Source organism: Drosophila novamexicana, unplaced genomic scaffold (assembly GCF_003285875.2).
Source record: "Drosophila novamexicana strain 15010-1031.04,08,12 unplaced genomic scaffold, DnovRS2.1 tig00000485-arrow-pilon, whole genome shotgun sequence".
NCBI lineage: Eukaryota > Metazoa > Arthropoda > Insecta > Diptera > Drosophilidae > Drosophila > Drosophila novamexicana.
The window spans coordinates 1,979,413-2,006,261 of record NW_020824808.1 but is presented as its reverse complement, the minus strand read 5'-3'; the positions used below and the strand labels follow the sequence as shown (position 1 = coordinate 2,006,261).

Genomic DNA, 26,849 nt, shown 5'->3' with positions numbered 1-26,849 from the left:
CAAATAAAATAATTACAAAGCGTACTCCATAGAAATAAATTAGGATTATTATCCAATAAAAGAAGTTTTCTCTTTCTTTTAATCTTTCTCGATTACTTACCCTTTTAATCGATTACTTACCCTTTATTTATATAAATTTAATGCCTTTCTTGGCACAGCTGCAATCGTTGTTTTAAATAAAAGAGCCAACTACGTTAGTTACTGGCTAGTTACGGACCCTGACTAGTCACACACAGTTCATAAATTCTAATTAAGAAGCGCATTGTATACCGCAGCAATTAAAGTTCGTTAATCTGTCAGTAATGTCACAGATTAGCGCAATATATATGCCATACTGTTACGCAGCAGTCGTACCTTTTTTTTGCTACCACATAAATTAAAAAAAATATTTATTTTAATTGTGTGCAACAAATAAAAGGCAAAAAACCTTAACAAAATTGTTTGGCTTCGTCAGTGACTGGAAATATTCGAAAAAAAAAAATTAAAACAACACACAAATGTATTTTTAATTTTTTATTGAGTTTTCTTGTTTTTATTTTTTATTTATTTTTTTGTTTGTTATTATTTTGTATTTGAATAAAATAAAACAAGTTCACAACCAAAAGATGTGCAAATGAATAGGCGAATCAATTTATACACATTGTAATACTCATATTGTATATAATTTTTTATTCGCTTTTTGTTTGCACTCGGCTTTATTTTAATTGCTTGCTGGATAACAAAAAGTGATTAACAAGTGCCCGACTTTGTATTTTGTTTGACTCTTCAATTTAATATATCTAGTTACAATGTTCTTTTTTTATTTAAGCATTTCTTTATGTCTTTAATTTAATTAAATTAAATTTAGTTTTTTTTTAGCTTCCATCGGGTAAATGCTTTGTTAAAACTATTTGATCTGATCTGAAATAATTTCAATGCTGTTCACTTTTTTTCGCTTTAGTTTGGCAGTCAGTACAAGTTTTTTGGTTTCACGTGGATTGTTCTTGTACATTAATAGTGGTTGGCTTATAGTTCTATTTCTAGTAGCTTATTAATATGAACATTTTTTTGAAGTTAGTTTCGCTTATTTCTGTGTGAGTTTTTGCATGTATATACTTTTATTCGAGCATTATTAAAGTGCGTACATTCCATGCACAAACTTTAAGTCCTTTTATGTCTATATTTTGTAGGGGCTATGGCAGCATGATTATTATAACTTTTAGTCCGTTTGCCTCGGTTTTTTGTTTTTGTTTTTTTTTTTAAACGTTTTAAAATTGTATTTACAGCTTTTATGTTAACTAGCCTATACATATCGCTATGTTCATAATCATTTTTACAACACATGCATAATCCACAGAAAACATTACATGCGGAGTTTTGCATTCTTTTTTTTTTTTATTATTAATATTTTTTTTTAATTTGCATTTAATCGTTTTTGTGAAAAGTGTTTCATGTGCATAAAAATGTGTGTAGGTTTGTGTTGATTATAATTAGATTTAAAAAATGTTTACATGTACATTAAAAATTCGTGTTTGCTCAACTTTGTGACCTTATCAAGCAAATTGAACACCTTAATAATTCAGTTGTTTCTGTTGAGTGCAGTTTTTTTATTTAATATATTATTATGTTGTAGGCTTATTTGTAATTTGTAATTGATTTTGAAAAAAGACAGTGAACACATTTGGCTACCCGGCGAGGAGATCCCAAAATGTCAATATGTATAAATGCCATCATAAGTAAAAAAAACAACAATTTGCTTAAATAACAACAGCAATAACCCATTAAAAATAGAACATAGCCCTTGCATTAAATATAAACTTATGTTAGGCAATAATATATATATGGGGATATGGATTATTATTTGTAATGGAAGCCTTAAGTAAAATATAACTATTATTCAAATAGAAAATGTATAATAAATGTTGAAATAAAATTGGATTTATTAAACAATTTTACAAATTGAATTGAATTCATTTGAGTTGCGCTTCAACCTTAATGCATTAAATGACTTCATTTCCTGTTCTGATTTTGTCTCTAATACACACTTAATATATTTGTTTTTAATATATATATAGGGTGTATGTGTTTAGTATGCTGACTTTCCACGCCTCCTACAACTGACCCGCCCTTATTATGTACAAGTGGCACAAACAAACATAAGTTTGCCCACATAGCCGGCTCTTGCCATATGAATTGCCCATTACCTTGAGTCCATTTCGGCTGGTCATCCTTATTAGACATCTCTACTTACTACCTAACTAATTTGTTGATATAGTTGCCAAAGTTTCCGTCGCCTGAGACCAAGCCTGAAGCAATTCCGTAACCGATGTGAATGCTCATGATTCGCGTTGTGAATATTTTGTGGCTAGAATTAACACACAAAGACTCGAAACTAAGAAAGTCCTTTGCCAGTGGCAGCTTCTGGAGTCTGCAGCAGATGAATCTGTGAAACAAAGGTAAATAAATGCAGAGAAATGGGAACGGATCTATAAGTTATAAGCTAAGTGCATCCAAGATGAAACAGAAAAGATATGATAAATTGCAGTAATATATAGGACCAATCGAAAGGATATATTGTATTAATTACAATAAACTGTATTCAGTATTATAAAGTATTCTGATATAAAGCCACACCTAGCCGAATCTTTAAGAAAAATCAATTGTCATTTAGCATTAATAGATATATATTATTCTAATACATATTCACGATTGTATTTATTTTCAATATCGTTCTGTAATGGCTTTCTTTTTTGTAATCTGTTAAATGTATTCACAATCTTTATAATTTATTGATTAATCCACTGGAGATTCTGAAACTGAAACTTTAAGCCAGTGACTTTCAAACTGTGATTAGGAAATACTGACAATCCCACTTTGTGGAAGTTTCATTATGATGTAAGCCTCATAAGAGACTCGTTTGCAACCCATGCTTAGATTTAATCATTTTTTATAGAAATAAAAAAGATGCGTAACACAATTTGGGCTTACTATATAAAGAGAAGCTGAGCCATAAGTGGGTTTATAAATTGATGTACTCACTTGTGATTGCGTGTCTCAGCATTTGATTGTTCAAATTATCAAATTCCGTGACGGATGCACTGAGCGTGGTCTCGCGGCGCAGCTCCGGATAGTTTTCGATTTCCGCAACGCACTTAAGCTCGAGTATCTTACTGACCAGATAGAAGCGGTGTCCCTGCAGATAAAAGTGCACTTGGAGTCGCTGTCGGCGCAGTATATAGTCGTGGGCGGGTATGCTCGTGTCGATGCTTGGCTGCAACTCCCCCAGCATTGGCTGCAAAGAGTTGTGATTGAGGAGAATTCCAGTGGGTTAATACTCGCTGTGTGTATGTGTGTGCGTGTGTGATTGTGGGGGGATATGTGCTTACCTGCTCTCCATTGATATACCAAGTGAGCTTTGTGGGCAAACTGGAGTAGTCCGAGGAGCAGGTGGCACTGAGAAACTCCTCCATGCGATACATCGAGTTGAAGCCCTCTATGAGGGGGTCACTTTGCGGCAAGGCTGCGTAGATGCAACAAATGATAGACAAATTAGCCACAAATGAGTTAAGTGGTTTACGGTTTGTGCTTCTGCCTCACCTGCGACCGTCATGTTGTCCTCCTTGGCGGCCAGCTTAAAGTGCGGCGCATCCCCGCTCACCTCGCACTTGAAGTTGCCCGTGGACTTTGCGCCCAGCAGGCTAAGATCCACGCGGCACGTGGACTCGTTGCAAAAGTACTTGCCATCGAGCACTTGAATGCCGGCCACGGGAAATGTTAAGTAAACCGGACGCATCAGCGGCGTATATCTAAGGAAATTATATAAGCTCCAAGCTGACACCATAGAAACAATAATCGACTTGTCTACCTGAAGAACTCAAGGCGGTCCTTGTACCACTTCACCGAGTTCAAGGTGTGGCCGCTCATATCGTAGCTGCAGGACAGCGTTACATTGTCCCGAAAGTCCACTATCTCCGGCACGCTGATATCCGTAACGAAAAGCGCTGAAATCTTCTGCATGTCTGTCGAATTTGAAAGAAGCGTGAAATGTAAGTTTCAATCAAGCTAAAAAATTCGTTTTTCGAGTTTTTAATTCTAATCTATGATTAACAATCAAATTTAATTTACTTTAAGACTGTAATTTATATTGAAAAGATTGCTAACCAAGCTGGTTAGAGTCCAAGATTTCAGTACTTTTTTTTTTTCGAAAAATATTTTGGTTAACTCTTAAAAGCATTTGAGATAGTCCCGCAGCATAAAAAACTTGCAAATATGCCTAACCAAATCTAGAATCTAGAAGGACAGGTTCATGATTGAAACCAAGGAGTAGGGAACCATGAACCATGAACCGGACTAACGGCCCCCCTGGTTTTAAGTAACAACATTTGGACAGGCGCTGCAGCCACAAAGCAACATTTAAGTTTCGTGTCTGCATTGCAATGGGCTGCACAACATTTTTTGTTGCCACCAACCAGGTGCAGCTGCCACCAAGGGAGGCAGGTTAGCTAGTTGCATCGAATAAATTTGAAAATTTCATGCAATGCATATGCAAAATAGGCACAACAAACTGCGCCACATTGCAACAAGCATATGTATAGGTCTCGGTTTGTGGCATGTGGCGGCTGGGCTGGGGCTGCCAGCGATAAGCGAAGCGGCAACATATGCAACATCTGGTTGCTGTGCGGCAGCAAAAATTGATAAGAAATGCGAACCAAAAACTGTCAAGCAGCTCGACTTATGTGTGTGTGCATGTGTGTGTGATAGTGTGTGTGTTGGTTACACATATATGTTATGTGGCCCAAGCGCAGCACAGTTAATTACAAAGATATCCAATTGGTAAAAAAATAAACTATAATTATTTTCTGACTGTTCGAAGCTGCCTGTCAACCTTTTTCTGGATACTATTGGTTTATTTATATACATTTTACTATCCATTTCTAATATTTGCCACGTTTATCAAAACTGCCAATTATGTATGTAGATTTAAAATGTTAGCAAAAGACAAAAACTTGTGCTTTCTGCTGCTTCAAATGTTAATATACCATATGCAAATACGCTGCTAATTAAGCCACACTTTTTATTTGATGCTGGCTAGCACATTTACTACCTTTACACACACACACACACACACACACACACACACACACACACACACACACACACACACACACACACACACACACACACACACACACACACACACACACACACACACACACACACACACACACACACACACACACATAAACTCAAGGCAAGCGAGTTCTGTGTGTGGCTAGATAAATTTACATATGAATTTGGCAAAGGACGCGCCGGCACAAGTTTGGTAATAAATTCATTTAAAGATGCTCGAGACATTTATGCAAATATAAATATATGCATATATATACTGTAGGTATATAAATACACACATATATATACATAAATATATATATATATATATATATGTGGTTATTTGTATGGGCACCCATTCAGGCGGTTCTACTGTTAAGATTCCCGATTTGTATGCAACAAAAATAATAGTATTTGCATAGTCTACCATATAATAAAATCAAGAGATAATGCAGCTATGCATATATCAAGTAAATTGTATGTTTTATGAGGGAGAGTGGGATAAAGTGCGAGAAGGGGAGAGAGAGCGAGAGAACTGAATGCAGATTAAAGTTGAATGGAAAATATTTAATTCCATTAGCCAAGTTAAAACAGCCCGCAACGCGCGTTTGTAAACTAGGTGTAATATATTAAACAAGTAAGAGGTTCTAGTCGGGAGCTCCCGACTAGGGGAACCTGTTCTTCCAACATCAAATGCATATGTATATATATTCTATTTTATAAGCTATATGTCAAGTTTGGTGACTCTAGCTCTTATTATTTACCAAAATTGCCCAAAAAACAGGATATCGATATCTATTTGTATCGATTGCTTGGAAACGGAGTAAGTTATCGATTATCGGAAACAAACTCGATCTGCGCGGGAACTAGGAGCATCTACATCTAAAATTTCTTAAATTTCTCTAGCTCTTATAGGTTTTGAGATCCTTGCGTTCATACATACGGACGCACGGACGGACAGACAGACGGACATGGCTAGATCGACTCGTCTATTGGCGCTGATCAAGAATATATATATACTTTATGGGGTCGGAGATGCTTCCTTCTGCCTGTTACATACATTTGGATTTTGCACAAATACAATATACCCTTATACCCATTTTTAATGGGTTCAGGGTATGAAAACGTGTCAATTCAACATGTGTGTGCGTGAAATTGTATGAGTGTGTGTGGCAAACGATTTATAAAGTCCCTGGCAATGTGCGTTCCTTGTTAAACGTTTGAATGAATGGCCCCGAATGTGCTTCGAGCGCGGTTTCAAGTGAAATATGTCAGCTGCATTTTGCACAGGACCAAAGTTTTCGTATGCTCTGCCAAAATGTTGTCGCTTTAGTTTTCTTAATAAAGATTTAAGAAACCCTAGATCCTAATGCTAAGCTTAGTTAAGAGCTTAAAAAACATGGCTTAGTTAAAAGCTTTTAACATGGGTTTTCTGTTAGAATTGTGAAAAGCCACTAATTTGAATGAAATCAAAACTAAAATATAATAATTATTAAATAATAATTATACATATTAAATAATTATAATAATCTTAGTAAAAATCTTAATAAAATAGAGGTAAAAATAAAATAAATAATAAAAGTTCAGCCGTTATTTGACTTAATTTAAGCTGTTGAGTTTTTTTCTCTATTTGTATGCAGCACACAGCGTATGCGTAATATTTGCATTTAATTTAATGTCCAGTGCAGAATGTGTTGTGTTATTTTCTGTTAAATGCAACTGAAACTCATATCGTTTCTTAATTATTTACTTATTTACATCTCGCATAAGCAAGCTCCCCACATAACAAACATAGCTGATCCATTGCATGAAAATAAATGTCTAGGATACGTCATCTTTTCGACAGCTAAATAAAATCGAATTTAAAAAATGTATTGAAGCGTCAGCAGCGCGAATGTCTGAAAATTGCAGTGTCGGTTTGCCACTGGGGCAAATGGCAGCTCATTTAATGCGCTGCAAATTAATTGCCCCATTGCCATTGGCAATTTATATGCCAGAAGGCGATGGAGGAGATGCCTTTGGCAAGCTGCCTAATTGCGAACATTTCCGAAATATTAAGTTTAAACTGCACTCAAGCTGCTGCTGCAGTAAAGCAAAAGTTGCGGCTGCACAACTTACCAAGTGCCAAAAGGCAGCGTCAGCAGCATCAAAAAGCAAAGGAAAACTGCGAACGAAAATGAATGAACGGAAAATGCAACTGCAGTGCAACTGCACTCGCAGCAGTTGAAATTATGGCAAAAGTCATTAAAAGAGCAGCCAGCCACGAAGCCTGATGGCCAGCAGTAGCAGTAGCAGTCGCAGTCGCAGTAGCAGTAGCAGTCGCAGAGCCCGAAGCAAAAACTTTGTCAATATTGATTTGCGGTTCAGCTGAAGGCAAAACAAAAATAAAATAAAACGAGAAAAGTAAACAAAAACAAAATTAATATAATCTGATTGCAAGCGGAGATGAAAACAATCAAACGCAGCAAGGCGCATTACGCATACGCCGCGTGGCCAGCAAATGATTTAAGCAGCTCACTAACTCGCACGCCCGCCCTTATTACAATATGTGAAAGTTGCAATCAGAACAGAGAAAAAAGAGTTAAATTCAATAAACAGTCAACATTCACTTACCAATTAAAGTGCAGCTGAAGATAAACAGCAGCCAGGCGTAATCCATTTTTTGTATTTGCTCGGAAAATTGTTTGAATAAAATTAATTGATATGGCGTTGCGGGCGGCAGTCGATTGTTGTTCTTGTTGTTATTTTATGCTTTATGCTTGGCCACACTGTACAGAAAATATATTTATATATATATATATACAGAAGTCGTAGTGACATAGTCAGCGTTAGTTATTTATTATTATTTTGTATCTGCCCGTCGATTGAATTGTTTAATATTTCAATAGCAATCGATGGCACAAAGGCCAAATGGAAATACAGAGTAGCTTCAAGCCAAGTTAAATGATAATGGAACGTCTGGCAGAGGTGCAGAGGGACGGACAGGGAATCTGAAGCGAGGGAGAGAAAGAGAGGGCGAGTTGAATGGAAAATGAAATTAATTGAATGCAGTGTCAAAGGCGAGTCTGCAGCTGTAGCTGTAGAGAAATAAAAACACACACTACTAAACCAATACATATATCTATATGCATATATATATTTATGTATATATATATAACATGGATATGTGTATATGACATCAACACAATTGCAAACTCATGCAGAAAAGTTCAAAGGATGTGCTCGCCGTTTGGCTGTGTTTGTCGTTTTATAAATAAATAACAAACATTTGGAAAATAAAAATACAAATAAAGAAAAACACGAGCAGCAGCAAAAATAAGTAAGTGGCATCTGTATGAAAAGGGAAAGGCACAAAGGGCATCGAGGCAGTTGGGAAGTGGAAAACGAGTGAAAGCACAACAACGAGGACAACAAAACAGGAAACAAGGGCGCTAGCTGGGCGTGGTGTGTCTGTGTGCGTGTGTGTGCGCTTGTCAACTTAAATAATTTAAATGTCGAATTCAAGCGAAGTCATGTGCTTAATATTTGAGAATGTCTGCCACGCCCCCGCTGCCGCAAGGCAATCTAACTGTAATGCACACGCCCTTACGCTTTTAGGAAGCACGACGGAAACGGCCGTGCCGCACTCAATTAGTCAGTTTGTCCTGCACATTTGCTTAGCCTCTATTTAACTTCATTATAGCTGTGAGTTTTTTTTCAGTTTATATTTGCATTTATTTAAAGTGTCACTCACAATATTTCTGTTATATATAAATGCAACTTTTATGGTAAATTTATCATAATTATTTATTAGTTTTTTGGTTTGTTTTTTAATTGGCAGTTTGAATGTTTTTTTATTTAGGCTGGACGCAGCGCTCTCTAAGGCATCTCCGCACGGCTTCGAGTTTACGAACTGACTGAAGCTGCAGCAGCAGCAGCAGCGCGAGAATCATGTCTTCTCGTCGGCCTCATCGTTGGCGTCGTCGGAGTTGGCGTCGTCGAAGTTGGCATCGTCGTCATCGACGTCGTCGTACTCGTAGCTGTCGTTAATGCTGCAGCAGCGACGATAGCGTCCTGCTCGTGTAATTGTAATGCTGCGGCTGCTGCGATGCTCAGCATCTGGCACGCTCGTCCACGCGTTGGCCCATTACAGCAAGAGGTTAACAGAAAAGAGCTCTTAACAGAGCGCCAAGAGAGCAACAGGCACTCATTTGTAGCTTTGTGGCTGACTGTTAGCGCCTGCTGCCGCTGTTAACATTAACAGCTGCTAGCACTGTTAGGCAGCATCAGATTTAAATGAACAGCAGCCGGCGCTGTAAAGGACCCTATTTGCACTGATAAGTCTTTTGTTGTTAATAAGCTAATAGTCAATTAGTTTATAGTTTGCAGTTACCTGTTTATGGCTATTAGCATATTTATGGCTAGGCAACTTTTGACAACAACTTGACAGCATTTTAAACAGTGACATTTTGTCAACGAAATTGCATTTAATTTAGTTTATGTAAGTTTTACGCTTGTTTTCAGTGCGGGTTGTTAAGGCAACGATAGTTGCCAGTTAAATACGGCCCCGACTGCAGCTGCAGCTGGCTGTGAAAATATAACGTGCAGTTGCAAAAGATACTGAAAAAAATAAAACAGCAGCAGCAGCAGCGTTGACGGCAACGAAGCCAGCACAAAGTCATCTTATCATTTCATGAATAATGCAGGGATTTGTTAGGGACACATGACTGGAATTTTACGCAAAAGTTGTGATGATGCTGATGCTGATGCTGATGCTACTGCTGCTGATGCTGATGCTACCAACCGCCAACCGACACGCAGGCTAACACTATACTTGTTGTTGTTTGTTACACTATAACTGCACGTTTGCTAGCCACCCCTCCACCACTCACCGCTCCTCTTTACTCTAGCCGTATTCCTGGTTTGGCTGCGGCAATCAACAGAAAATTGCAGATTTTAAATTCAAAGCATTTTCGTCGTAGTCGCTTTTAAGCTCACTTCTTTGCTCGCCTCTGCTCTACCAGGACACCGCCTGCCGCACCCCCACTAGCACTCCCCGCCCCCCACCGTTGCTGTGCGTGCATAAAGCAACTTAATTTCAACGAATAATTTCTGATGCTAAAATATGAATATTAAAACAAAAGCTAGCGCTTGTGCATATGCTACAGTACTCGCTCTCTCTTTCTCTTTCACGCTGCTTTCCATGCACAGCGCTTCTTTTGAGCGGAAGTAAGTCTGTTGTAAATGGCATTTCCGGCACATTTCGACACACGTGTCTGTGTGAAGACACTGCAGCTACCTGTTCACAGGCTCAGCTACTTATTTACTTCTTCTTCTCTTCTTCTCTCTCTACTTTTTTATTATAAATATTCCCATTTTCGACGCCAGTCACGTGACAACGCAAACTTTTCGCCATAAAAAAAGGTGCAACAGCTAAAAACCAGCAAAAAATGTTGCAGCTTCAAACGTGTGTGTGTGTGAAAGTTTCGCTACAAATAAATCACATATTTTAAGAATTCATAACTTTAAGTTTGCTTCATGACTCCTGTTTGTGCATACGCCATAAACCAAGTGCATTACAACGCGGCGTATGCGCAACATTTGCAATTCACATGCACCAAAGTTTTCGCGGTTGCAACATGTCAATTATTGATGCCCGGCAGGACACAAGCCACTTCAACATAAAAGCTACTCATAAATTTACGAGAAAAAAACGCTAAATTCAGCTAAAGGTTTTATTGAAAGTATTTCAAAAATATATTGAAAAAAATGCTGTACTTAGTGAATGAGTTGGCCATGTGGCAGAATAATTTAAGTAAATAAAAACAAGCAATCGGTTTCAAAGGGAGAGTGTAAGGACCTCTTTAATCCAAAGCCAAGGCCTTTAATAGCTAGCTTGTTTGAGGACCTGGCCTAAACATTTCCAAATTTATCCATTATATTGTATTCGTATGTTTATTTTTAATTGATATATTGTGACACTCATTGGTAAAATAATAAGCCCTTGGATCCGTCCAGTACTATAGTACTTTATAAAATTGATACATAAATAGTTTGTGTATATATGTGATGTAGTTGGCTGCTAAGAGCTCTGATGCTTGCTAAAACATTTGGATTCTGTCTTGCGTGAGTCGCCCGACATTCAAAAATAAATTAGAACTAAAAGCTATATTTGAATTTGATAAACACACTACAAATAAGCTTACCTTTTGAAAGCAACCATAATTTAGAAAGTAAATATAAGAAAGCCAAGGATTCGCATAAAATATAAAGAATCTCAGAACTTAAATATGAACATATCAAATTTGAAAAACTTACCTAAATAAGTTTTTTTTTTAAGTTTTGTAAAATAGGATAATGGGCAGCATTAAACAATTGAGCCTTTCTGAAACATTTTTATTATACACTCATTCTTCCCATATTTCTTTTCTTATAAATAATAATTTATTTTTGATTTTAAAAGAAGTTGGCACAAGTTCCTAGAATGTTATTCACTAAGTGAAGCATTGTTAAAGGGTTTTATAATATTTTTCTCTTTTTAATTTTCCGTATTTAGTTCCTTCAAAAATAAAATACATCAAATATAGTGCAATAAAAAGTTCCAATATAGTTAATTATCCGGCGACTTGATCGCTCAGACTCAAGATTCATATAACATTAACACATATATTTATTGAGAGAAATATATATCATTTAATCGTCAAGCCCGTGCCACTGACACAAATAGAAGGTATACGCGGCATATTAAATTTAAGACCCCCAATTCTTCAGCTGCACGTTGCATGCCACAAGGAGCGACAATCAGGTTATCTTTGCCACGAGCTAAGTGGTGGTAGCAATTCGCCTGTCGCTGGGGCCACCTTAATGAAAAACTAAATTGTCAATCAGCCGTGAATTGAATGAAATGAAGTGCAAAATTACAATTTCATCCAATTTGCAATTAACTCAATGAGAAGATACAATTTTTAGTGAATTTTTTTTTTATTTTCATTTTCAAATTATTCCAATGGAACGCACTTACAACTGAGTGTGTCGGTGGTGTCGGTGTGTTGAGTGCTGCACACTTTCACTCTACGCCACAACAACAACAGAACCACTTTGCGGTTGTACAGACCGCTGAAAACATGACAGAAACAGCTAAAGGTCTGACGAGGGGCGGGGCAGCCCAATGAGAGCTGCTGCTGCTGCTGACTGGGGACAGACGAACAAATCGAGCGAGTTGCAAGCTGCGGACCGGCCAAGTTACAGTCGCGCTTCTTGCAACATGGCGTTGCTCTCACCTTGCCCCATTCAGCGAGGATCTGGCTGCAAAAGTGCAAGTTTAATTGCATTGGCGAGTAACTAGTTAATGGCTGAAATTGCAAATTGAAATGGTGACAAAGCAATTGAGGTCAAAAACTCCCCGAATAGCTGCAGTAGCAGCGGCAGAGGCACCAGTGGCAGCAGCAGCAGCAGTAGCAAGTGGCAGAAGGGGCGGGCCAGCGCTAATTACAAACGGACATCGCTGCCAATGGGGTCAGTTGGCAGTTGTCTGTAGACCAATGCAACATGGAATCAAATAAAAAAAGAAAGACAACATCAACAATAACAACAACAACAACAGCAACAACAACAAGAACAGCTGCGAACCGTGTGAAATGTCAAAGTTGCAAAATGGCACTAAAAACATTTACAAATTGATTTTTTGTTGCCGGTCGCAGTTGCTGGCTAAAAATATATGTTTTTGCATATGAATGGCGCGCAAAACCGCAACGGGACCTGATTGCCAATCGCACAGACACACACACACACACACAGGCAGACAGACTGTCAGACACACACAACTAATGCATTCAATAGCACATTTTTCGGGGCACAATAATATAATGCCCATAATAAAATGGCCATTTGCATGTTCATTTTAGCCAGCCCGACAGAAGCGCAAATAAATGCAACTAAAAATTGCAGTGTCACGGCAAGTTGTTGTTGTTGTTGTTGCAGTCTTTGCTGTGGGGAAATTAACATTTAACATTTAACATTCGTTGCTTAGTTGACCAACACCCTAAAATCGTGTTTTAATGCATTGACAATTTTTATTTTGGCTGCCAACGCTGCGTATACGCAATACCACAACATTTATGCTGAAATTAATGGGAGGGCTCAACTGCCTTATGGGCGTGGCAGCTAAAATGTACAATTTTTAAAGCAACTCCATATATATTTGTAGACTACAGTCCGACTTCCATATAATGCACAAGCAACACTCACTCAGAATTAAATATTTTTAACAAAATTATTTACAAATTTTCTATATAGTGAAAATATTGTTTAATAATTTTACATTTATTAATTTTTTTTGAAAATAAATCATTTTTTACTTACAACTATACATAACAAACGTTTCGAAGAAAACTTCAAAGCTTTTTTCAAATGTAGTTTAAGATTTCAAAATAAGTTTGTTTATTCAGATTGTAGTCAGCTTTTAAATGTAAAATGTGTTTGCACTCACTATTTTCTCAATAATAAGCCTTTCTTCGATACCCTTCGCGTTTGTTAGCGGGCTAGTTAGACTGTATTCCCCGGCTTGCTATTAAATACAAATTACTTTGCCAAAAGCGCATATGTTATGGGTAATTGTAAAGAGTTTAAAACGAGGCCCAGATGACATCGGGCTCAAATGAAGCCACCCACAATTAAGCTGCAGATTAATAACTGACAATTAAACTCGGGCCGGCAATCAGGTGGACGGCAACCAAATTTAACAAGCACTCGTATTTACATATTATTGCGTGAAATAAAAGAATAAAAAATGAAAATCAAACGAAGAACCTGACGCACATTTCAATCAAACAGAGGTGTGCAAATTATTCGAGCTGTGCGCAGAGGAAACGGAAATTGTAGCGCGTTCTGGTGCAGTTGCGTATATGAGTTTGTGTGTGTGTGTGTAAATGTGTGTTTCTGGTGTACATTGCAGGTGCACTCGATGCTGTTGTAAATTGCTCTTGATTTCGATATTTCAATCAACGATGCGCGCAGTTTGTTGAGCTTTTTGCATATTTTATGCAATTTGAGTGAACGGGCTGCGAGCAGCTGGCCACAGGCACAACAGCAGCAACAAGAGCAGCAACAACAACAACAACAATAACAACATCATCATTAGATGAGGCGTGTCTCCGCCATGCTGGCGACATTGAATCATTGATTCAGCAAGTACCTGTTAAGAGCCACAGCCGCATTTTATTTTCGGGCTACATTTCGATTTACAGCTGGCCAAATGCCCAGAACCAGGTTGAGCCAAGAGCTCAGCACTTGTGTTCATCATTCAGTCTCTCTCTCTCCCCCCCTCTCTCTCTCTCGCTCGCTCTCTCTCACTCTCTCTCTAGCACCATCTCTGTCGTATTGTCTGGCTGTTTGGCTCTCGCTTCTGCATATTTTGAATGAGCGCATTTCGATCACGTGATTGAGATTTTTACATTTAAAACGTGACTGAAATATTTTGCAGCCTCTCGTCAGACTTAATGCCTACTCGGCAAGCCGGGCATCATTTTTGGGGCCCGCCACTTGCAATGGAATTTATTCAATACTGCTTCAATGATGTGCCCTGTGGCCAAGCCGAGTCAGTCGAGTGTGGCCGCCTTTTATTATTATTATTTTTATGTGCTGTTCTTCCACTTTTGTTCGAGCTCCCGCTACTGCGCCATCCGCTACCTTTTTTCTTTTTCAATCAATAACAAATAGCAAGTGTTAACTAGATTTAAATAATGCATTAGCCAGCACAGTGTGTCCCCAATATGTGCGACAACATTCTCAGTAAGGGCGTTTAAATATTTCAGACAACTCCTGAAATTCAATGGGCAGCTGGAAGGGACAACACTGCAACTGCAACTGCAACTGCAACTGCAACTGCAGCTGCACTTTGCACTTAATTTATGCATGAAATTTATATTCCATTTATGGATATTTTAATGCACAATTAATTAGCAGCCAATTTGTATATTAATGCCATCCAAATGTCTGATATGTACCCTGATTTAGCAGACATGAAAATAGTTCAGCCAGCAGAGCCTATAGCAATTGTTCTTGCCAAAGATGCATTCTTCGCTTAATACAATTGTGCAAAAGTCGAAGTGGAAGAGGGCTTTAAGCGTGACAGGTATTATTTATAGTAGCTAATATAAAGCCTGGAACGAATTGCTGCTCGTCAGATAATTTTCTCTTACAAAACTAAAAACTATAGGTCTTGGAGCAGGTTGTCATGGTGGCCACACCACGCACAGTGGGGCCGAAAAGAAGCACAAATCAAAATTTTCACAGTTAATAATTTCAAAATAAATAACTAATAAGAAATCCAATAATTTGTTATCAATCAATATTAATTGATATAATAATATTAATCTATTATATACACTTCAAATTTTTGCAAGCGGTCATGATTTTTGCAGTGAGAGTAGAAACGCTCGATATGGCTGAGTTTGATGAAAATATTTTTGAAAACAGAATATTTTGCCATTTAAGAGCCTACTATTGGCCCCATCTTTACTATACCATCTATATGATATAGTGATACAATGTTCATTAGATTTTGCATGCATGTAGAGGCTATTGTTAATAAATGTCATAAATATATGTTCATAAATGCCAAGTTTGAGTAAGATAAATTGAGAAACAAAAAAAGTTTTCATACTAGAACGTGATTTACCAATTATACCTTTCGTAGTTATATTATACAGTGGACGGATATGGCCGGTTCGGACAAATGAATTTCCTGCATAAGAAAGAGAGACCTATGTCCAGTTTCAAGTCGTTTTATAAGAGAGAGACTAGTTCGCATAGATAGAAACAGGCGGGCTTGGCAACTCGGTTGTTGATGCTTATATAGAGTGTATATTATTTGTGGAATCAGAGATTTCTCCTTATATGTGCTACACATCTTATGACCACTTTATAAACCCCTCTACAAGGACATGCTTCAAGCCATAAAGTCCTATTGGAAAATCAGGCTTAAGCCTTGAATTAATAAATGCTATAATATAACCAGGTTCGACCCGTAATACCACCTGAAATTTTATATAAAATATATATAATATATATATATATTTTATATAAAATTTCAGGTGGTATTGCGGGTCGAACCGTATATATATTTCATGATATAAACTAGCAGAAAGACACCAAAAATTATACTCTGCTGCCATCATTTATATACAATATGTGCTTGAAATATAGTCTGTCTAGTCCTTGCAAGCACATAGAAACATACCAAAAAGACAAAGAGATTTGAGCAAAAACAAATCAAGTCGTCAAATAGCAATTTGTTGACCTAATGAAAAGAGTTATGTTTCATTTTATTTTTCCCATTTTTTGTGAAAATCAAATTGCAATCAAATCTAAAAGGCTTAGCTTAGATAATGACAGTTCGGGCAAATATAAAATTTTCTTCCAATACATAAATTACACAAATATTTCAGTGCAACAATGCACATCAGTTGTGTGTGTGTGTGTGTGTGAGTGATACAGGAAATGTTTTTGCCTTGGCAAATACACAAATTTTGGCAGGCACTTCACTCAGCCAAGTGTGAAAACTGAAAGCCAATAAAAGGCATTTTCAAGAGTTTTAAGTGCATAAAACAACTCGACGCAAGCGACGAGCCTCATGTGGCAGGCAATTAATTGAAATTGGTTTTATGTGGACAGCTTCAACAGCAACAATAACAACATCATGCCGAATAAATGCCAGATGCAACATTTTCTTTCTTTTGCATTTTCTTTTTACTTTGCCCAAACATAAGCAGCATAATTTACATGGCAAACAAGCTGATAAATTTTAACTTGCAGTTAAAGTTAAAGTTAAATAAAAAAGTAGTTGAACAAGCAAAGGAAAAGGCCCCAAATGTGGCACTGTATGCAAATGTTGCAGGCTGTAAATAAAATTTAATGAAATCAGGCAATAAACTTGTAACTTTCTGATTTACAGTGAAGACGATTGCAGCGAGCTTGTTAGCCAAGTATCTCAGTTTGTCTCAGACGAGAGTTTTTATGGTTGGCTAGAGGAGGCGGCTAAGCGCGTTGGGCTGGGATGGCCTTCTTCAGTGGCTGCGTAATTTCAACATTGGCAATTAAAATTTCGTATGAGTTGCTTGCAATCAGTGCACAAGTTCCCAGCACCACGTACACACACACACACACGCACTCACACGCACTCACACACAAACACTTACACATGCGCACACATACACGACAATCTCAGCTGGTGTCTGCATAATTTAAGGCATACATTTAGGCTGCCATCGCTAGACTGCTCAAACCATCCTCAGCGCCTGCTGTAACAACTGTGTGATAAATGCCTGGCACACCAGCAAGCACACACACTACACCGCACCATACGACACCACACCATACGCACACACACATACAAAACTGCTGACAGTTCACCAACAATTTTCAGAGCATTCCATGCTTGTTGCAATGATTGCCGTCTTGGATTTGGCTCCGGCAGCAGCCGCTTGATTATGGCTCCGACCCAGACCCAGACTGAGACCCAGCCTAGATCCAACCCCAGACACAGCCCGTGCTTAAATGCTTGTAGAACTAGCAACAAATGTTTAGACAAAACTTTTCACTTGTTACTTTACATATCTAACAAAGAGTTTTGACTCTGCCGGGTATCAGTTGTGGGCTGCAAGGAAAAACACTTTTTTTTATTGGAATGAAACATGCGTGGTGTGTGTATAAATTAGACATGAATAGGACTAAAGACTAGTTTGTTTTAATAGTTAGATACTCGAGGTTGAGAATTATATATTGAACCCGTACTCGGAGGACTCCTTTACATGGCATAGGCGCGTCTCATCATCAGATCGAAGTACATATCGTTGTCAATCGAGGCGCTGATTGTGGCATAATAGTTGATAAACTCCTCGCGTGTAATCTGTAAGTGTTATATAGTTAAAGACTGAAAGAGTTTGAATAGATATTCGAACACCCACCTTGCCATCCAGATTGCCACGTCCACCCTCAAAGTTGTGCAAGAACTGGGTTAAAATCTCATCCTCGCTCATCTCGCCGCTTTGGTACTTGGGATGCTCTTTTACCGAATAGACATTCTTCAGATCGGCTATGGTTATAACACCATCATCGTCCTTGTCCATTTTATCGAATGCCTGATCGATTATGGATATGCGACACTGCGACATCGGCGGCTGTCAACAAAGTGTTTGCTTTTAACTTTTCAACTTCAACGATTTATTTATTTCTTTTGATTTGATAGGTGAAAACTTACTCGCAACTTAAGCAAAAACTCCGTCATGTTTATGGAACCGCTGCCATCTTCGTCGAAGCTAATTTTAAATGAAGACATAAGTTTGGCAGCCCATTTCAGCTGATTGGCTGGAACTTACGTATTAAACATCTGCCTGATCTCATCATCTGTCACATCCAGGCCAATGTCCCGAATGCCCGTGATGAACTCCTCCTCGTTCAGCGCCTTGCTGCCATCATCGTCCATGGCGCGAAATGCCCTAATTAAATAATTGAACATTAAGCAGGTGGTTGTATAATTCTCCAAGCTCCTCAATAAAAACTCACCTGCCCAGGCCCAAAATGCCTGTTGCGCCGCGGCTGAAGCATAGCAAACGCAACTTGGTAATGGGATCCTTGTCGGCGCCATCTGTCAGTTCCCTTAGCGATTTGTTAGCTAAATTGGCTTCCAGCGTGTACAGGTCTCCATTTGAGGGCTGTAAGCAAAGTAGACCAATCAATATTTTAACCATTCACATATTTGCAATAGCACTGTGCAACAAAATTGAGTCGCCTTTGATTTATTGTGCTTGAATTAAAAATTTAAAACAGGCGACCGAGTTCGATTATTAATTATGATAATAAGGGTTGATAATTTACAATAATGTAAATGTAATAAATTCAACAAATTTCGCATTATTCGACACACCGAAAATAGCCTTGAAGAGGAGAAATGTAAAACTAATAATAATTGTTTTTGGTTATGATATTGTTAAAGAAAGAAAAGATTTGGATCGACTCTACTCTCATGTAAGAAACATGATAAAACTCGTATTTGACAAGCTTTAACTATACAAGCTTATACTATAATGAATCCATCCATCTGTCCATTTGTTCATCTGTCTTTTTCTATACGCTATCTCTTAAAACCTTGTATAAGTCAGACTTTATGTTTTCGGAAGTGCATATGTCGGAACCGACTGGATGTGACCATTATATCTTATAGCTGCCATAAGAACGATCGGTCCATAAGTAGAGTTTTCTATGTTTATCAATACATCTTACCCAAACTCGGCAGGTTTAAGTCTTACTATACCATACTAACATACTTACTATTACCCTCTTCATGTATGCAGAATCTTATCAACAGCGGAACACAATATCATATGACTGCTGTAGGAAAGATCGATGATGGGATCTATAGTAGGATATTGTAAAATAAATAAGTTTTTCTTGAAGAAACTGAATTTCCTTACGACGGGCATATGACAGTTATATGAAATAGTGATCCGATCGGGTCACTTCTTACATGTGTACTTACTGCAGAGAAAACACAAATGAAAGACTAGTCTATATAGACACAGAAAGACGGGAACAAAGATTTCTCTTTGTGTGCGTTACACATATAATTTACATAAATAAAAACAATTAGAAAAAAATATTGTTAATATATTTTAGAAAGATATCTTACAGTTTACCAGCTTTTAATGTCTCGTAGCAGCTTTTATATAGTTTTTTTTGTGTAACACTTAATGGCTTAAAAGTTACCTTGGTTAGGTGTTGCTAAGTTTGGGTAATTAACAGCCCCATCAAGAGTTTACTGTTTATATTTTTTGCGCCAAATCATAAATAAATCTCACTCGTGAAGCCCGTATAATATTTCAGCGTTTTCAGCCCAATAAGTAAATGACTAATCGGAAATCCAACGCGTTTTCATAATTAAAGTGAATGTATAAATACAATTTTTTAACAAAGATCAACAGGAGTAAAGTGCGGTTTATCAGGAGTGGGGAGTAGGGACTTAGAAGTGGGAAGTGTGGTCTGGAATAAGGGCGAAAAACGTGACGCACTCTCGCATGAATCATCGAACAGCCTCAGCTGATCTGGTGCTGTTCGTCGGATTTAACTCTTGCTGCTGCTTTCAACAAAATTGTTTTCATTTCTGTGAAAGCACTTGCAGTGCAATTTGTTTAATTGAAGCCCAAGGTGAAGGTCGTGCGGCTGAGCTTAGCCACACAAATGCAGCCCACACACAAAATAGGAAAAAATAAAAATAAAGGGAAGATGGAAAAATTCACAAATAAAATGAAAAGCAACTTACATCCATTGCAGCCGCAAGTTTTCTATAGCTGTTTTCACTTATTTTCAGCGAGTGTTTACAAAAATTTGCCTTTTCCCAGCAAGTTTTTCTTCAAGCGAATGGATAGCTCCAAGATACTTGTTACTTTAGCGGCTTTGAAATGCAAACTGAATGCGAAACAAAAAAATAAATAAAAAACTAAAGCGGCGGCAATGAATAAGCAGCTAAGCGCCCGTAGCGAGCAGAGAGAGACAAAAGGTGAGAGAGAGACTCTGAAAGTGAGAAGAGCGAGCGGGCGAGCGAGTGGAATGAATGAAATGTGGACTGTGGGGCTCAGAACTAGTTACTTGCTTACAAACATTTATAGTCATGTAGAGCAGACAGTGGGCCGCAATAGACAGTGGCCCAGTCTGACTGATTCATACATTTGGCCAATTGCATGCACTCTCTCGCTCACACGCCTGGCCCCCTAACACACTCGCTCCCTCTCACTCGCTCTTGCTGTGGATACCTGTTCTGGAAAACATTTTATTTCAATTAAAGTTGCGGGCTTCGCCTCGTCAGGTAGTTAATATTGTGCCCTGCTCTGGCAAATGTTTGCCCGGGACAAACATGTGACGAGGCTGAACAAGAGAAACACAAATGAATACAACACCTCCCTCAGCTGATAAATTGTTGTAGATAACCGAAACAAGCAAACAGTGAAAAAATAACAGGGTATAAAGAACAACACCTAAGTGTATGCAATCACATATGCAGCCAAAACGCGATTTCAAAAAGGCTGCAATAAGTTTTTAAGCACTCGCATAGGCTATCATTAGTCGGGCAGGCAATGTTTGGGATTTTATAAAGAACTAAAAGTTTAGGTTTATATATATAATACTGCTACTCAAACTGATCTATTACTATGTCTAACTCTTTGCATTCAATAAAAATGGGAAGTTTTAATAAAACCTTTTTCACAAGCAGGCAAATTTATAAAAAAAGCAAAAGCCTGCTAAAAATATCATAAGACAAATAATAATATTTAATAGAATTATTTTGTAAACTATTTTAAAACTTTTGTAAGCTATTTGAAAAAGTTGTTCAAAGTATCTTCAAGTTTTTAAGCTTTAAATAAATTTTAACCAATCTCATCAAATACTTGATATTTTATGCCATTTAAAAGTAATTTTATTCAGAAATTCGGCAATTTTATGTAATATTTAATGCAAAAAAATCGATAGGTCAAAATAGAGAATAAAGCTAAGTTATCCCATTATATATGGGTTATTTGTTAAGTGCTTTATTTATATTTAGCAAGTTCTATATAACATATGTAGCCAAACAGGTTTGTTTAATTTAACTTTAAGCCCACAGTTCTTATAAAATTGCGTTTAAGTAAATGTTATATGGAAACTTTGTCTATAGGGCATTCACTGTTCGGCTGCACGCAGCTGTTTGCTGTTTCCCAGATTGATTTTATCTAGTCACAATCGCATATCGCGACATGATAAGATAGGAATATCAAATGCTGGTCCACAATTATGTTTGACTTGGATAAGAAACTGGTATAACAAATTTCGCGGAATTAAGCGAAATGATAGCACAGAACTTTTTATACCCTGAACCCATTAAAAATGGGTATAAGGGTATATTGTATTTGTGCAAAATCCAAATGTATGTAACAGGCAGAAGGAAGCATCTCCGACCCCGACCCCATAAAGTATATATATTCTCGATCAGCATCAATAGCCGAGTCGATCTAGCCATGTCCGTCTGTCCGTCTGTCCGTCCGTCCGTTCGTATGTATGAACGCAAGAACCTATAAGAGCTAGATGTAAGTGCTCCTAGTGCCTGCACAGATCGAGTTTTTTTCCGATTATCGATAACTTACTCAATTTCCAAGCAATCGATAAATATCCATATCGATATCCTGTTTTTGAGCAATTTTGGTAAATAATAAGAGCTAAAGTCACCAAACTTGACATATAGCTTCTAAAATAGAATATATATATGCATTTGATGTTGGCAGGCCAGGGTTCAGGATATCGCTTAGTCGGGAGCTCCCGACTAAAACCTCTTACTTGTTTAATATTACTTTTGGATCTCATCGAAGTGCTTTTCTTGGAATTCACTTCACTGAAATCTTTTTGCAGCTTCCAATTTTTTTTAGAAAATAAAACCAATGATGTTTTTTAATGTATTTTAGCAATATAAAAACATGTAATTGTTATTGCATTTGACCGTCGTTTTTATTGGACTGACGGTGTTATTATATTTTGTGCGTCTAATCAAATATCAGAGCGCAAAGTCATTTGCCAAATTACATGCCATTGCAGGTCCTCTAGGGTGCTTTGTGTGTGTATGTGTCTGTGTGTGTGTGCGGGGTGTGTGCGTGCAACTGGTTAATTGAATGGCGGATTGGAGTGCACTGGCATGTCCTTTGACCATTAAGCTGACAATGGAGCAGAGGTGCAATGGTGCAGTGCTGCAGGTGAGTCTAGTGCAATGTCATGTAGTTGCTCTAATTAATGTTTAGAGACTGAACTGAAAAGTAGGTTTCGCTGATAACAATCTGCTAAAATAAAACGTCCATAATGATTATCCGTTGGACTATGAGACACGCGAGTGTGTGTATTATAATAGCACACTGTTAATAAATTATTTAGCTGGCCAATTAGTTTCACCTTGTGTCTGCGTCGCCAGCTCGACTTGCGCACGGCCTCAAAGAACATGACTGACCGCAATTTGAAAGCAAACTGAGCCCAAAACCTTGGCAATTGGCCCTTGGCTCATATTTGGAGCAGGTTGAAGCAACCAGGCAACAGGCCACAACACAAAATGCGGCCAATGACCGACTCGAAATATTGTCACAACTATTTAATTACGACAATCAATAAAATTAAATACAGAAAATCTCTTCTAAATGTTTGTATTGCAAGAATGGTCTAGTCTAGTAGTCTCTTGGCTAAGGGATACCCTTTTAGCAAATTTTCCTTCCATTGTCTTATTATTATGAAACATCTCGCATGTTAGCGTTAAATACAATTATAAATCACAAATATTTGTTCTTTTAGTTAAGATATAAATATTAATAAAGATTTTAAGATAGTTTTAGTAAAAGAATTTCAGTAATCAGTTCTTAAATTCCCTATAGTTATGCACTCTTATAAATAGAAGTATATATTTTTTTAAATTTAGAAATCGGGCTTTAGCCTATTTGTTTTCTTCTGATTGTTGATCAAATATAAGACTCTATAGATGATATGAATATGATAGCAAACGTTTATTAATACGTATAACAAAAGACAATTCGTATAAAAAATATTCAGTCAGATTCAGACACTCTTATAACCTCAAGAATAAACTTATTTAAAACAAGTAAAAATGGGCAATTTTAAGGGACTTAGACTTCTGGCAGGTAAAGAATCGCAAAACAGCTTTGAATCCCAGTCTTGTGTGTCTTTAAAATTGTCTAACTATTTTCTATACCAGTATCAGGAACAATAATAAATGATATAATGCTTCCAACAAGTATTTATAGTTAACACATAGTGGAAGAAGTGACTTTGTCTAGCCACTTAAAATATCCAGAATATGTACAAAGAGTCCAGTTTGTCCAATTTCTTTTATTTTCATATTTTGCTAATAGGTTGCCTGCACATGCATATTTAAAGGTAGTTTCAAGTTTTCCAAAACGCCAAATTTAAATACCCAAAACTTAAAACAAAAAGCGGATCATTTGGAACTCTGAGGGCAGCAGGATTACTGAGAATCTGTAAAGCATTCAATCCCAGCTCTCGGTAAGCTGCATAGGTGTGTCTCTGTGTAAGTGTAAGCCCTTAGTCCATGTGAAAAGCTTTTAGTCCGGCAGGCAAATGTGACGTGTCCTTTTGAGCGTGTTGACATTGTCGTCGCATCAACTGAACCTGAACTCAATCAGTGAATCAATTCACAATTCGCTGATCAAAAGGAAATAATCATACGCATTTGAAGTGTCAGAAATTGCCGAAAACGAGGCAACGACAACAGAAAGACAGACAAAGACGCAGCGTGGCTAAAGAAGAGAGAGACGGAGCGAGGGCGAGAGAGAGAGAGAGAGAGATGCAGAGGCAAAGACAGTGAAACTGCCAAGAGGACCCTTTCGTCCTTTGCTGCTGCGTTGACACATGCGAATGCTCGAATATGTGTGCCTGTGTGTGTGCGTGTGTAGTATGTATGTGCTTGTTTGTATGTGAATGCCTTGCATGTATTTTCTTTTTAATCAATTTATATGCAAATAAGTGAAATGCTTAACTGAATTTCAAGCTGCCTCGCAACCAGAGCACCCAAATCCCAACCGCCTCCCCTGGCCCGCAATTTGCCCAAGCAGCGCCCGCCGCTGTCTGCAGCCTTTTGGCAGTTGGCTGATTGAAAACGTTAAACGCATTGATTAACGAAAGGACGAAAGAAGAGCCAACTGAAGAACGTTTAATTGAACTGCTTTTTATTAAATTCCTTTGCCCGGGCGTCTGATTGCAGAAACCACAGCAGCAAAAACAAGTGGCCAAAAGCAGCTCGTCTTGGTTAGCATTCACGCTTTAAAATACTACAAATATTTACTTGGGCCACACTCGAACGGAGACCTCTTGTCTAACTCGTTTAACTAATATGCCCATCAAGGCAACAACATATAACCAAATCAATTCAGGCCCAAAACCACTTGGCTATTTGCATTTGGAGTTATTTTGGCTAGTCAATTCGCACCCAGATGGCACCTTCGTCACGCCCAAGAGCATTAGAGAGGGAGAGAAAATGGGAGAGTGGTTCTTTTGTCTGAGGCATAAATTGATAAAATCAACTTGAGAACTTCATTTCATTAGAGTAAACATTAATCACATTAACCTTTGGACTCACAGCGAATGAGCTGCGAATATTAACCCTAAAATGCCACAACCCTTGACCCAGCCTCTTGGCAACATTAGTGCTGTTGTTATATAAGTTAAACAAGAAAATCTGCTTGTGCGTCACACACACTCGCACACACGCACATAACCTTTTAAGCACAAAGGCAACATTCCGCCAAGAAAATGTCAACGAGCTAATACAAAGTCTAAGTGTATGTTAATGTGTGTGTGTGTGTCGCCCGCAGGTCAAGACGCATAAAAGTTATTACTTAATTTAAGTTACGCCCACCCAACCCTGCGCAACCCTTAAAAAAGAATTTATTATGTTGCAAATTTCATAAAATGTGAAATACATTTTCAAACGAAATATCTGCATATTTCAATTTCGAGCAGATTTGCATAAATTGTATTTGTTTGTGTGTGTGTGTGTGTGTATGTGTCTATCTAGTGGCGAGAGTTATTCATGAAAAGGGTTTTCCGTTTTTTGGACATCTTCTCTCTCCCTCTCTCTCACTGACAGCTGCTGTCTCTGTCGCTGATTGTGATTCTGATTAGTTTGGCCTTTTGATAACGTTGGCGGCAACTAAAAAAAATTATCAAAACTGACATCTGCCTGAATGATGGCTACGGGTGCGGGCAACTTACCACACGCACACCCACAAAAACAACAACAACAGCAACAAACACAACAATTGTAAGCCAAGGAATATGTTGGGCAAATAAATCTGAAAGTTTTTTCATTAGTTCGCCGTTCGACTGATTTGGCAATTAAGTGGCCAAAGTTGTATGCAAAAAGTTGCTGTCAGTTGTATTTGTAAATATATAAATATATATATTTATATACTTCTATGTGTATGTGGTGTATGTGTGCGCGTTATTACACCTGCTGGGCATTGGCAAAAGGTTTGCCACTTCGAGCGTAGTCGAACTTTTCAAATTAAGCGCAGATTTTAGCGAAAAACTTACAGGCCCCTCACCTGGCAACTGCTGCCAATCCCCCTGCCCTGCTGCTATGCCGTTTCTTGGCTCACTTGCTCTATTTCGCAGTTTACTTAGTAACTAAATCACGTTTCCTATTTAAGCTTAAGAGCTCATTAACGCCAGGTTTGAGCATTATCATAAAACGAGTCAAAAAGCCAACGAAGCTTTAGTCGCAGCCGTCGTTTTGTCGGCCACATTTGTGTTGATACACCTGTACACCTTTACAGCACTACACACACATACGCAGACACATCAGTCGCCATTGAAAGTCAATCCAGAAATGCGCACGATGCGACACTCATGAGTTCGAGTTCGAGTCGTGTAGCCCGGAATCTGAGTTCGAGTTTGATTTTGATTTTGATGTGAGTTGTGCTTTTTGGCAATGCCAATCAACACACACATCAAACGCACTCTATCGCACACACTCACACAGTTCAACACACGTTGCCATAAAAATGTAAAAGGGAAATAATATAAAAATAAAAAGTTTTTCGCACTCCACGTGTCAAATCCTTTTTAATGAGTTTTTCGGGCGCATCAAAAAGTTTGCCATTTCTTGAACACTTTGCTGCTGTATGTTGCCCCGCCTATTCGCCTTCCTGCCTCTTTGCCACTCAGTCATCCTGCATGTTGCTGTC

At 37.9% G+C, this 26,849-nt stretch overlaps 2 protein-coding genes across 2 annotated transcripts; both read right to left on the bottom strand.

Annotated features, from left to right (window-relative positions):
* Positions 1 to 1,973: 1,973 nt before the first annotated feature.
* On the bottom strand, positions 1,974 to 7,737 carry LOC115761484. The gene is made up of 6 exons (XM_030703250.1): positions 7,702 to 7,737; positions 3,845 to 3,998; positions 3,577 to 3,785; positions 3,366 to 3,499; positions 3,019 to 3,271; positions 1,974 to 2,422 (listed from the first exon to the last, which is right to left on the bottom strand). Exons 2-6 carry the CDS (start codon positions 3,994 to 3,996, stop codon positions 2,316 to 2,318), a joined length of 855 nt encoding a protein of 284 aa, XP_030559110.1. The 5' UTR covers positions 3,997 to 3,998; positions 7,702 to 7,737; the 3' UTR covers positions 1,974 to 2,315.
* A 9,984-nt stretch (positions 7,738 to 17,721) lies between these two features.
* LOC115761345 (calcyphosin-like protein) lies at positions 17,722 to 20,508 on the bottom strand. The gene is made up of 6 exons (XM_030703086.1): positions 20,384 to 20,508; positions 18,631 to 18,779; positions 18,444 to 18,563; positions 18,326 to 18,383; positions 18,033 to 18,245; positions 17,722 to 17,974 (listed from the first exon to the last, which is right to left on the bottom strand). The coding sequence occupies exons 1-6, from the start codon at positions 20,387 to 20,389 to the stop codon at positions 17,873 to 17,875; spliced, it is 648 nt and encodes a 215-aa protein (XP_030558946.1). The 5' UTR covers positions 20,390 to 20,508; the 3' UTR covers positions 17,722 to 17,872.
* Positions 20,509 to 26,849: the final 6,341 nt, after the last annotated feature.

What these genes read in the sequence shown, in the direction of transcription:
- LOC115761484 (XM_030703250.1), bottom strand. Translation starts at nt 3,996, where the DNA reads ATGCAGAAGATTTCAGCGCTTTTCGTTACGGATATCAGCGTGCCGGAG. An exon ending in GACCGCCTTGAGTTCTTCAG is followed by an intron (nt 3,786 to 3,844) that starts GTAGACAAGTCG and finishes TAATTTCCTTAG; the next exon opens with ATATACGCCGCTGATGCGTC. An exon ending in GCTGAGACACGCAATCACAA is followed by an intron (nt 2,423 to 3,018) that starts GTGAGTACATCA and finishes TTTGTTTCACAG; the next exon opens with ATTCATCTGCTGCAGACTCC.
- LOC115761345 (XM_030703086.1), bottom strand. An exon ending in AGTTTTTGCTTAAGTTGCGA is followed by an intron (nt 18,246 to 18,325) that starts GTAAGTTTTCAC and finishes CTTTGTTGACAG; the next exon opens with CCGCCGATGTCGCAGTGTCG. An exon ending in GTGGCAATCTGGATGGCAAG is followed by an intron (nt 17,975 to 18,032) that starts GTGGGTGTTCGA and finishes TAACACTTACAG; the next exon opens with ATTACACGCGAGGAGTTTAT.